Source organism: Streptopelia decaocto (genome assembly GCF_964273445.1).
Source record: "Streptopelia decaocto genome assembly, chromosome: 6".
Classification (NCBI taxonomy): domain Eukaryota; kingdom Metazoa; phylum Chordata; class Aves; order Columbiformes; family Columbidae; genus Streptopelia; species Streptopelia decaocto.
In genome coordinates, this window is record NC_138660.1 from 43,452,663 (window position 1) to 43,466,008 (window position 13,346).

The following is a 13,346-nucleotide window of genomic DNA, read 5'->3' on the forward strand; positions in this document are numbered from 1 at the left end:
TCCAGCATTGCTGTCACCTCGGTGCCATCTTCTTCCCCTCAGCAAATCCCGTGTCCTACTGCACAGGCAGCACAGGGACCTGCCTGAGGGTGGGCAACGGTGGGCAACGGTGCTGCCCCACAGCTTGGTTACCCGTGTTCCTGCAGAAACTGTGCTGCCCACGGCTTGGTTACCCGTGTTCCTGCAGAAACTGTGCTGCCCACGGCTTGGTTACCCGTGTCCCTGCAGAAACTGTGCTGCCCATGGCTCCATCACCCACATCCCTGCAGAAAACACCTGATTCTTGGCTGAATTAGTCCCTTTCTGACCAGACCTGCTCTGTCCTCTAAGAGTGTATTTTTATTATCTCACAAGAGCTGAAAATGAACTGTGAGCACTTTAAGACCTTGCATAGCATTTTCACAATTTTTTCTCCCTATGCATTTAATTGCTTTCCACAATTCAAACAAATTTCTGCCTATAATAAGCCACAGGCTCTCTGCTAGCATGAATCAGTGGTGCTCAATTACACCAAACTTTTAGAGGCCAAAAAAACCCCATCTACTGAGCAGGTATCCTACCAGCACTGGATCTCTCACCGTGGCATAATGTGTTACATATGTCCTGTGTATATTTCAAGTGATGTTTGACCAGCAGCTCGTGTAACTGACACAAGCCTGTGCTACAGGTGTTACCCAAGGGCCATGTGCACTGAATTCCCTCAGGAAATACATTGTGTTTTACGCACATGCTGCCGGACTTTGGACAGGGAAGTGAATCGAGTGCTTGTTTGTTATTATGTATATTTCTGACAGGAACCTTGTACATTTGGTAACGATGAGGCAGCATCACCTCAGAAATCACCACGGGAGGACAGGCTGAAAGGAATGATACACCCGATATAGATCTACTCAGGAGTTACTCTATTGTCTTTTTTCCCGCTGGTGTCTTTGTGTTTCACCTGCAACAACAGCCACAAACATTTTTATTCTACAGAGCACACTAAAAGGCAACGCAGCCCTGTGACCCCGCACCCCCCGGGCCCGCAAGATGGCCGCCGGGCGGGCGGCCGCCGCAAACTACGTTTCCCGTGGTGCAGCGGGGCCCGGGTGGCCGGAACCTCGCGCTGCCCCCGAGCAGGCCTGCAGCCGTCTACGCGCGTGCGCCGAGCGCCCACGCTGGGCGGGGCCCGAGCCTCGCGCGCTCATTGTGCGCCGCGTCCCGCCGGAAGTGGCGCTGCTGGTGGTCGGTAGGTGCGGGCCCGGTGGCGGCGGTGGGTGTGGGCTCTCCCCTCCTCCCGCGGGCCTCGCGGCGGGTGCCCTTCGCCTGTGCCCGGCTGCCCACGAGAGTCGGGGCAGCCTCCGGGCGTCGTTGGCGGCCGGGTCTGCCCGCGGGTTGGCTGGTCACGACCTCCCCTCTGCTCGGCCGCGGCTGGCGGTAACGCAGCCCCGCGAGTCGGTGGCCGGCCGGGATGGGCGCCCTGGGGCTGGGCCTGTGAGAGGGGCCTCGGCATCCCCCGCCGCGGCCTGTGGGTGGCTGTGCCGAGTGGCCGCGGCGCTGGCGCGTTCCCGGCCACCGTGTTGCGGCCTTTACCTCCTGTGGCAGGTGCTGTGGAACTTCAGGAGATCGGACCGGGTCGGGTTGGGGTCGGGGGCTGTTTGTTTTGTTTTCAGAAGTTATGCGGGAATATATTAAAAGTGCAGGTTCCTGCACAGTGTGCAGTAGAAGGTTTTTGATTGTCTTGTGTTTGTTACAGGTGAAATGTTTTTCATACACTGAACTCCATCTTGGATTGTCTCATTGCTGCACATTCAGAACTCTGTAAAAAAGTAGGAAGTCAAGATGAAGAGCAGGGTGACCCAAGTGAATGTAAGTGTTCTTAAATCTAAATTGTAGGGTTTGATTATTCCCATATTACATTTGTATTTGATGTTATGTTAAACAAAACACCCTAAATGTGAAGCAAACATTATCCATAGTTGACAGCAGCAGTTTCCAAGAGAAATATTATGATATAGTCAGTCAATTACTGTTGTTTCTAGTGCTTGTTGTCCCAACAATGGAAGCTTTGAATGTTACTGGCATATAATAATAAAGTAGTTGGTGGAAAGTGACTGAATGATGGCTCAATGGAGAACATGAGCAAGTGGAGCAATGGAGAAAATAGTTGTTGAGGAATTAACAATCATGTTAAAACGAAAAGATAGAGAGACAGGAAGTAACAGTTAATGTGGTAACTGAACTTGTTGCTGTGAAAGTTAAAGCTGTCCCTTTTAAAAGTACATTTCTGAATGGATGGGAGTGATTTTCACAAATGCAAGAAGAAAAAACTTGCTTTAAAATTATTCTCCTAAAGCGATGGTTTAGAAATGCCACATTTGTGACGTACCCTAAGTTTGGTACAGGTTAACAGAGTGCTACTCTTCTGATACACTCTCCAGTCCATGGTATTTCTTGGCTTATGTTTCTAGAATTTGACCCTGCATAGGCTTATTCACTCTTTCAGTTCTAGCTTTTCAGACTGAAGTATTTTTTAACAGGAGTGTTTGAGGGATAGTTTGGTATCTTCTCGTGTCTTCCCAATCTGGTAGTTACGGTAGTTTCTGTGGACACTTTTTGGGCTGCTTGAGCAAAGGCGGATGATCTAGAACTCATGAGAATGGTTCATCCTAAGAAGACGGACTTCTTCCCATCTGCTAAATATTATTTAAATATAGTAACTGTTCTGTGATTTTTCTAAGATTTTTATTACCACTTCCTTAGAAGCTTAGCATACAATCTTGCATTTTATTATTTTGTGTGTGTGTGTGAAGAAAACAAAACAAACAAAAACAACTTAAGGATTTCTTTTAACCTTGAATGATTTCAGTGATCTGCCCTATGGTATAGTCCCACAGATGAGTATTGACAGTAGAAGAAAACCTTGGTGAAAATATGTTAATTTCTTGTATTAGCTTTGTCATCAGAGATAACATCACTCTGGAATTGTCAAATGGATGTTACTTTTGTGGGAATACACACTTCGAGTAAATGATGCTGCATTTGTTTCGTACCATTGTATTGTTTCAGGCAAGACAATACTGGGAATAATTTTAACGCAGTGCTAGAAATGTACCCTAGGGAAGGTGTTACCTAGAATATGTTATAGTGGCCTCACAGAGATCAATATATATTTACATGTATATACACATACCCCAATTTCAGTGATAACAAGTCAGTCTCATTGGCCTATTGATAGGATGATGCTCATAATCTTTGTGTTGATAGTATTTCTTTAGGAAGCCTCAGTTAATGTTGGTTTTAGTTGCACAGCTCATTATAGACACCACACTTATATTTAGTAAAGATACTTTTAAAGTAAGTTTTTGGAAATCAATGAATATACCTGCTTGAGTCTGCTTCTGAAGGCAGTGTCATTGTATTCTTCTAACCAACGGCTTTAATTGATTCTTTGGTGGAGCAAAAACTAGTGTGCTAGCATGTTAATGGATAGAATGCCACTTCAAAAAATGAGATGAGTATTTTCACAGAAAGTTCAGTCAAGGTACATAAGCAAGTCCTGACACTGAGTTCCTGTGTCAAGGTGAAGTGTTACCTGTTTCACAGCTGATCACTGGCATATAAAATGAGATTGTGGATCTGAAAAATCGTAAATAATAATTTAATGGAAGAGATGACCCTTACAATGAAAGTGTAGAGGTCATAAAAGGTGCTTCTTCTCTGTGCCAAAGTAGTTTAGAAACATCTTGATGAGGTGAATATCTTTCAATGTGTGTTGTAGCTGCTGTCATGCTCTGATTTTTGTGTATGACTCCAGACTCCTATATGTCATGTTTCAGCCCACAGACTTCTCTGTGGACTATTTAAATGTGTATCACTTAAACAATCCTGCAAACTTATATTTAAAAAAAAATCTGGAATTAAATTCCAGAATCTGTCAAGTGGAACAGCATAAGTTAGATGTTTGTGATGTATGAAGCTAGGAATGACTCGTGAGAAAATAGATCATGGTTAGTGAAAAGGAGGAAGATAAGGAGAAATTATGCAATAAAGGGGATCTTTAGGAGAGAAGAAGGACACTCTTTAAGCAAGAAGTGGCAGAATTCTGTTAGTGGTATTGCATGTGATGCAGCCAAGTGTAAAATGGTGTATGGAAGAAGGAAGCAGGAAAGCCAGACTGAAGGTCCATCTAGTCTGGTCTCCAGCAGCAATCAACAGCAGATGCCTTGAAAAGCTTAGGAACAGGGCAGCAGTAAAAGTACTGACCCACATACTCACGCAGTCTCTACCTATTTTCAGCCTCCTGAGCCGGAGAAGTTATTTTGTAACCCATGTGAATTTTTCTTCACTGTTTGCCCAGTCTTTTGAACCCATGTAGGCATTTGGCATCTGCAGCATCCTGTAGCAGGGAATCCAGCTGCTGAGGTACTTGTGTTTTGAGCCAGGTCTCCATGTCATAACTGACTCCCATTATTTTTATTTCATGGCCCTTACTACTTGTAAAGGATTAGGGAGCTGAAGATACGGAATATGTTGATCTCAAGATGCCTGTGCTCCCAGTAGTTAATATATAATATTGGGTCTTGATTTTTTTCTTTTTGTTTTCTTAAAGCATGGTTCCAGTTATGAAAGGAAGGAAAACTACAGTTCACGTCAAAGAAGCTTGTCTCCAGAGGACAGGTAGAATGATTGATTTTTATACCCTACGGTTCTATACATGTACCTCACATAGTGAGTTAGAGAAGTTTAAAAAATAAAAAAAAATCAGGTTGTGTTTTCACTGTTTAGTTATGGTAATATATAAAAAGAAAATAAGTGTAGGTTTAATAAAATACTCACATGGTAATGCAGCAATAATTAAATAGATTTGTTATTAAAACTAAATCTTGAAAAACCTCTTAGCATTCAGTTACATTGTCATGGGACTTGAAAATGGAAATTACATGCCAGCTTTTTGCTTGGATTCGCATATTGGTGATGCCACATTGGCAAGATTATTGATACCAGTAGGAGATGGAGAAATATCATTTGAAGTGCAGTCTACCGAGCCATGAGATGAACTGTTACCAGTTTATTTTTAATTTCATATTTTAATTGGAATGAAACCTCTCGTACTAAACACTACCTTTTTTTCTAATAGTGTCTATTCAGTATCATGTTACACAGGCAAAAGTAGATGCAACAAATGAATGCATATGTTCCAAGGAATGCATAGTGCTGAATTGTTGATATTATTACCAGTTAGCTCCTCCTAGAACTTAAAATTATATACTTCTTTCACAGTGCTGCTTTCATTTTGATTTTTTTTTTTTCCCCATTATAAAAGGAGCATCTTCTATTTGAATGATGAGCTTAGTGAAACTCAGGTTGCAGAAGTGGAACAGTTCTGTATTGTAACATTGTATTGCAAATAGATATTACTAGCATTGCTTTTCTAAGCCTTTTACTAAGAATTTCATGTTTTGGGTTGTGAATAGGGATGTAGAGCATGACAGGTCTCCATCTCCCAGAAAGAGAAGACACTCTGATGACAGCAGATATGATCAGGAGTACTCAAGAAGGGAATACTATGATGACAGAACTTCAGAAGGAAGGTATCAAGCCCTTTCTTAATCTGTAATAAAATACTTATTTTAAAAAAAAGTGTGAAAACTTTTCACAAACCTTGGGTGTTTGAGGGTTTTTTTGTGTGTGTTTTTTTTGTTTAGAAGGATGGAAAGGGGAAGAGAGAGGCACTATGAAAAATGGGAGGACAGAGAATCTGATCGAAGGGAGGAGAGAGAATCTGATCGAAGGAAGCAGAGAAGATACTCATCGCCTGATCGTAGGAGCCCAGAGCGGTCAACAGCCCAGAGCTCACTTGCTCATGATGAGGCCACTTCAAAGAAGAAGAAAGAAGAAGTGGATCCCATCCTTACTCGCACAGGTGGTGCATATATTCCACCTGCCAAGCTCAGGATGATGCAAGAGCAAATCACTGATAAAAATAGGTGAGTTGAAAGTAACATGTTAGAATTTTTATTCAAAACCCAAACAGTAAAGGGTTTTAGTGAATATTGGTGAAAAAGGGGTACCTTTTAAGTGCTGTGATCATTCCTTTGAAGGTATATTTTTATCAGAAGAAAGCTGAGACAATCAGATTATGACTACATGCTTCTGCTGCAAAATGTAAATGGAAAAGTGGGATACCGAATGTAACCAGAGATTTTTTTGGAATGTCTTAGAAAACTGAACATATGGGGTTGTACTGTATCTGCAGAGAATTACAGTTTGGTGTATCATGTTGCTTCAGTGATTTTGTAGTAGTTAAATGTATAATTGGGAACGAGTCTTCATATTTACATGGTGAATATTTTCTTACCGTTTTTACTGATTACAACTTACGTTCACATTTTAATATATATATGAGTGTGTATATATATATGTATATAAAAAAATTCACTCAGTGCTGCCTCAAGTTAATGCATTAATTTGTGATACTTTTGTAATAGCTTGGCATATCAGAGGATGAGTTGGGAAGCCTTGAAGAAGTCGATCAATGGTCTTGTCAATAAAGTGAACGTTTCTAATATAGAAAATATAATTCATGAGCTCCTTCAGGAAAATATTGTTCGGGGAAGGTATGGCTTAATATTTTAAAACAATTCTCTTGCTTTTCTGCTGATATGTATGCTGTTCACATGTACATTGCTATGTGTGTAGTGAGTAGTGTATGGATGCTAGTCAGATTTGAAAATTAACCTTGGGCTGGATTGTCCTGTGCAGAGTAGTCCCCTACTTGGGGAAGGAATTGTGTCCTTGGAGGAATAAGAGTGCAACAGATGGTATGTCTTTTCTTTTCTTAAAGGTTTTACCTACGGATTTTACTTGAATGACTTGCAATTTACAGATGTCTCATGTCTATTTACTTTTGTATTCTTGGATTTTTTTTCTGTGGGACAGAAAATATTTGTAGCCAGTATTTAGCAAATCAAGTTTTACTACAGTTATCTGGCTGGATTGTTTATTGTTGTAACGTAGAGAAAGATTATTATGCTATTTGAGCTCAGTACTAAGTCGTGGTGACTGCGCCAGTGCTGTATGATGACTTTCCTTGTTTTAGTTTTTATGTCGACAGGTGTTAAATATGCTAGTCTAAAGGAGTATGGGTTTCTTACGGTGGCTTTCATTTAAATAGCCAAAGCCAAACCACCAAAAAAACCCTCTGAACAAAATATTCAGAGATAATTCTGTTACCTTTCAAACAGATAGCAACATTTTTTTCTGTCACAACTGAATCACTGTTATTTGAGGAGGTTATAGCTAAGAAATGCGTAACTCTCATATATGTCATACGTGATGGGAAGATAGCATAAAAATAACAGAAGAGAATTAAATAAAATCTAGAGAGTAAACAAGTAGTTCCTGAATGTGACTTCTGTTAAAATTAATAATGAAGTCTTGAATAGCCTGTTTCAGAACTGTTTTTTTACTTGCCTGCATTTCATGTCCCTGAAATTTAATTTTAGTAGAAGCAGTAATATTTTAGTCTAAATATGAGCTTATTGAAGGTTTTTAGAATACACTTGTCTGTGGAAGTTTTTGTGTGTGGCCTATAAATGTCAAAATAATGTAGATGGAAGATGGGACCATTTATCTTCTTACAGTTGAGTTCTAGATTTGCACAAAGGTGCATATAAAAGTAATGACATGAAGTTTTACCTAGCTGTAAAGTGCTCTTCTGAATTTTCTAAGTTGGGGTTAAATAGGATCTGAATCAGAACAGTTTCAGTGAGAAGTAACTAATGGTTTCAAAATCAAATACTCTGTTGCTGTGCACTAGTGTGAAATGAGTTCTATTCCATTTGTCACCTCTGAAGTAGGAATAAGGTCCTTATGCAGTTTGTATTTAGTACTGTCTAGGAGATGGTGGTTTGTTGGTTTTTTTTTTTTAATATTTCAATAGACCACAGGGAAGATAAAGTTGGATACCAGTGTGGACTTTGAGGATCAGGGCTTCCCCCACTCCCAATTTGTGATGGAGTAATACAGCAAAAGTCAATTTCTATATGCTAAAGTGTTAGAAAAGGCAAAACTGAGTAGGGGGGGAGGTCTCAGATTCTTTTCAGACGTCAGTCTTTATATAAGTAAGAGAGCCTATTAGTATAATAGAAGAACTATTATATCTCATGAGCCCTTTGTTTAATCAGTTCTCAGTTCCAAAACATACTTATTATGCTGAAAATATGCCATTTCATTAGAGAAAAGCATTGAAAAACATTACTTTTTCTGTCGCAAACAGTAATTTGTTTTTTTTAACTGAGGAAAAGAAAAAGCACGATCAGACAAATTTCAAAGCTAAAAAGAGCCTGCAGTGGGGTGAGAAAAGGGCTACAAGATGAAGAATTTTTACATGCTTATTTCCAAATGTAGTTCTAATAGGAACAATAATGAAAGATAAGGTATCAGTTTAAGAATTTCTCACCTCAGACATGTTTGGACAACACATTTTGCAAAACTCCATTTGTGCATAATAAACAATGGTTTGAAAGTGACCATCTTCTATCTTCATATTCCCACTGTACAATACTATTTTATGTGATACATACTGAATAAAAACATTAAATGTTTTATTATCAGAAAAATCTTAAACTTATGTATTTTTACAGGGGATTGCTGTCTAGATCCATTTTGCAAGCTCAGAGTGCCTCTCCAATTTTTACCCATGTTTATGCAGCTCTTGTGGCAATTATCAATTCAAAGTTTCCAAATATTGGTGAATTGATTCTCAAGAGGTTGATACTAAATTTTCGTAAAGGATATCGCAGAAATGATAAGGTATGTATATCTGAAGAAGCGACATGCCAAAACTTGCAACTCTGCTGTGTTAACCTTGTATCAAGTCTGTTCAAATTATGTACTTCAAAGGAGCAGAGCCAAGACCTGTGGGTTAGGACCTATCGTTAGTACATTAAGTATAGTAGTATAAGAGTTTTGTGAAAGCTTGACAGCCTGTTCTGGGTTAGTACTGTGTTAGATTTCGTCAGGGAGGTGCAGTGTTTAGTGTTTGTTTTGGTTTTGTGTGGTTTTTTTTTGTTTTGGTTTGTTTTTTGGTTTTTAATGTACAATTCTAATTGTGTACACTATCAGTATCCCAGAATAGTTAATTATGTGACATAATTTGATTGTGAGATGCACAATAACCGAGTTACAATTTTTTTTTCTTCCATATGCAATGTGTTAAAAATTCCTATTTTATTTCTTTTGCAGCAACTCTGTCTAACATCGTCAAAATTTGTTGCCCATTTGATGAATCAGAATGTGGTATGTTTCTTCGTTTCTATTCAATCCAGCCCCTGTATGACAATTTCTTTAGTTTGAAGACAGTAGTAGCTTATGACAAGACACTCTCCCTGTTCTAAAGGTCACTGAAAATCTGAGTTCAGGTTTCCTTTTATGCCTGCTTTAAGTTGTTAGGACCTTTTTAGAAAAGACATTGGTAACTGCCTGTGCAGTTACTGTCATTTACCATTGCACTCATGCTCCAGAGCTTCCCTGGACTTTGTAAATATGTTTGGGCTGGTATTCAGCCAAATCTTGATGCGAAGCAAGTGTTTCACATATCTTAAAGAGAGTTTTCTTGCAATGCTGTGATCTGACTTAAACATCTAAGTAGGCAGAACTAGATTCAGTTGTATCTGAATCAAATTTGTATCCAGCTCTATGCCACTTTATGTGTTAGAAATCAGGATACTCCTATTTGAATAATGGCAAGAAGCAGCATTTCAGGAGTGCTTTGGGATATACAGCATTTTGGTAAAAAAGAAACTAATCTGAGATGTGCCATTTGATCGTGTGCCTGAAACTGGAACACCTGATTTAATTATAGGCACAGTGCACTTACAACTAGCTTCTGTAACTGTTGTAAGCTGTTCTGTAATATTTGCTTCTTGGAAATGCGCTTTTTTTTTTTTTGTAAGGGCAAATATTTTTCATTGCTTGCTTGTTCATTTCAATGGCACAGTCGCATTCACTACAAAGTTGGTGTAAAGACAGGTGGTAAAATTGTATTTGAAATGTTGACTTCCTCTTAATTAACTTTGTCCCACTACTGTTGCCTTGTGTGTGTGATTAAACAAGTGTGTTGTGGCATCCTCAATGGCTAGATTTCTCAATCAAGTAAATCTGTGTAATAGTACTATAACTCTGTACATTTGAATTCTTTACTGATATTCTTTCCATAGGCTCATGAGGTTTTATGTTTGGAAATGCTCACTTTGCTTCTTGAAAGGCCTACTGATGACAGTATTGAAGTAGCAATTGGATTTATCAAAGAGAGTGGGCTCAAATTAACAGAAGTTTCTCCTAGAGGTATTAATGGTAAGTGTAATTACCCAGAACACTTGTCTTTTTGGTGTTTGTATTAATAAATACTTCTCATATTTACGTTTCTGTCATTTTCCAAAGCAATCTTTGACCGTCTTCGGCACATTCTGCATGAATCTAAAATTGATATGCGTGTTCAGTATATGATAGAAGTCATGTTTGCCGTACGGAAGGATGGCTTCAAGGATCATCCAATCATTCCAGAAGGATTAGATCTGGTGGAAGAGGAGGATCAGTTTACTCATATGTTGCCATTAGAAGATGACTACAACCCAGAGGATGTTCTTAGTAAGTTAGAAATAGACAATAATTCTATGACTGCATTCCCTGTGAATATGAATTTAAGATGAAGTATCTATTTTCTTCATTTTATATATTAAATAAAATTTTTCTTTTATTCTAAAGATGTTTTCAAGATGGATCCGAACTTTTTGGAAAATGAAGAGAAATACAAAACGCTGAAGAAAGGTAGGGGCTGTGTGTATACACGTTTTAGATGTAATTTTATATTTACACACTTATTTATAGGGCGTTTACTTATCCCACTATTTTTAACAACCTTATTATTTAACGGTGGGTAATATTTGTGTCCCAGATAACTGTCTTTCGGTTCATCATAGACCTTTCCAATGTATTCCTGCTGATTTCTTCAGCATTGTTTCTTAAGTTACATTTTCATTTAGTTAAGGCATACTCTTTTTTTTGGCTCTGCCAATTTCTTCACCCAAAACACCGTTTCACTCTTAGGTAATGGATCAGGTTTTCTTTGTAATGAAACTGCTGTGGTCTATATTCCTTTAATCTGGGGTACCGCTTTTTCAGAAATTCTCGATGAAGGTGACAGCGAATCTGAAGCAGATCAAGAGGCTGGAAGTAGTGAGGAAGATGATGAAGATGAAGACGAGGATGAAGATGGTAAGTGTATGACTGGCAGCTTAATAGTGATTGCTTGTAGATGAAAAAGGAGTTTAACTTGTTAAACATTTTGTAAAACTAAAAGTTCAAATGTAAAGGGATGTTTTAATTTGAAATTATTCTCAGATCTAAGTATTTACTAGCAAATAGTATAAAAATAAGTCTAAAAGGAAGCATTCAGCATAGCCAGAAAGTAAAAAGCAGCTTTGCTTGATTGTTCTTGACCACACCAATTTCATGCAAGAAAAGCCTTGCAAACATTAAAAAAACCAAACAAAAACATTTCCGTGAAAACCCACAAAGACAACCTTTCTGGACACTTTCTAGTACTCTAGCATATTTTTAAGTCACTTTCAAAATCAGAATGGGTTCGTTACAACTGTATTTATGTCCTCTGTATCTCACTTCTTAGTTCAGTTCGGTCCCTTCTTTTGATCTTTAGTGGAAGCAGTCAGTGTTTACATGTTTTCAAAGAATGTATTTGATTCCCAGGAAAAAAAAAGTGGATAAGCATAACTCAAATGTCTGGGCAGACTGTGTGAGTAATTGAAAAGCCAGCCAAGTCCTGTTCTTGTAGAACATCAGGAATGGATTTCCTCATCAGCTTGCTGGAATATTTCACAGAACAGCAGCAGAGCTTCCAGGCCGATGAAAAGAATGAGAGTTCACATAACTTTTTCGTCATTTATGCTATTACCAAACTTTAAAAGAAAGAAGGAATAGCAAATACCTTATGAATGAAAGTGTTCCCAGTTCAGAACACATTTTTCTACACTTGCTCCAGGACAAAACAGATTTTTGCAGAATTCTGTAATGCAGATTCTACACATAACAGAAACAGAGTTTCCTGGTAATATCAAGGAGGCTTCATAAAGCATTGTATAGTTAAATTGTGCAGAAAAAAACCTTGCTAATAAGGTAGCCAAGAAATGTTAAACGACGAGGCTGCACTGGCTTAGTCGTGTGAATGTTTTTTTAAAAGGAGAGTTATCCTCTTGAAATTTTATCTTTAAATATTTACATGTTAGTTACAGATGAGCCAAATACTGATTAATTTTTTTTCCTTCTCTGTAAAAATAAAAAAATACATAAACCTGCTGAACAGTCGTGACTGTTTCTAGAAAAAGTACTATATAGCGTGCTACGGACTTAGTAATAGAGCTGTTCTAAGAGTGTTTAGGCATATGTGCCTCAGTGTTTTGCTCTTTACAAAACCTTGTTTCTCTTTCCCAGGTCAGAAGGTTACTGTCCATGACAAAACAGAAATTAATTTGGTCTCCTTCCGTCGAACAATTTATCTTGCCATTCAATCAAGGTAAATATAATATAATTTGGACACCTATGAGTGTAGTTGTTTTGAAATGGGTGAACTGGGATTCTTTCTTTTTAAATTCTGTTTTAGTGTGCAATTTATAAAACAAAAAAAAAGGCAGCATGGAAGTGTTCTTTATGGAGCCTGACCTAGTTGTATAAAGCAGACTGTTGTGACACATGGGTACCCAAATTCTCATTCTGTGATATATCCTGTTTATTTCAAAGTGTTTGAGTAATGCACTGGGGCTTTTCTATAACAATTACTGTAATCAAAATTTTCTAAGTGAATGAAAGTCAGTGATCTTAAGATCATACAGCATCTTACAAAGTTACAAAAATGTGTGACACTCCTGAAGTAGAGATGCTCTAGAGTTTCTCCACTTCTGAGGGTAAGGAGTTCTGCAGTATGGTACTATTTAGGCCTGCTGCCATTTGCTTTGTGTGGAAAATAAGTAACAGATACCAACCCTGAAGGGTGCTGTACTTTTATGTATCTTGATAGTTAAATCCCCTTGCAGTACATGGCACAAATAATCAAAATATGGCAGTATAACCCCTGTGTTGCTGGGTGAAAAGTTAAAAGTAGGCATGGCCACAATATTCTGCAGGTCTGAACCTGCATGAAGGGTCAGATAATGTAGTTATGCTATTGATCATTAGATATATGAATTAATACCATACTGAGATGTATGAAAGGCTCTTGTATTTCTCATTTCCATACTTTCTTGCTATACTCAAGTTTGTTCATCCTCATTTGGGTGGGTAAGTACTAA

General features: G+C 38.4%; 1 protein-coding gene across 4 annotated transcripts in view; it reads left to right on the top strand.

Annotated features, from left to right (window-relative positions):
* Window positions 1-1,187: 1,187 nt before the first annotated feature.
* Window positions 1,188-13,346, top strand: part of CWC22 (CWC22 spliceosome associated protein homolog) — a 29,600-nt gene continuing 17,441 nt past the window's right edge. For 2 of the 4 annotated variants that reach the window (XR_014184460.1, XM_082056809.1), the window contains exons 1-13: window positions 1,188-1,228; window positions 1,736-1,848; window positions 4,592-4,659; window positions 5,457-5,573; window positions 5,688-5,969; window positions 6,471-6,599; window positions 8,628-8,796; window positions 9,229-9,282; window positions 10,203-10,338; window positions 10,426-10,632; window positions 10,750-10,812; window positions 11,167-11,259; window positions 12,493-12,574. Coding sequence is in view for 3 of the 4 variants with exons in the window: in XM_082056809.1 (XP_081912935.1) it covers window positions 1,822-1,848; window positions 4,592-4,659; window positions 5,457-5,573; window positions 5,688-5,969; window positions 6,471-6,599; window positions 8,628-8,796; window positions 9,229-9,282; window positions 10,203-10,338; window positions 10,426-10,632; window positions 10,750-10,812; window positions 11,167-11,259; window positions 12,493-12,574 (1,427 nt within the window). In the remaining variant the exon portion in view is untranslated. The other 2 variants (XM_082056811.1, XM_082056810.1) reach the window with 2 other exon arrangements.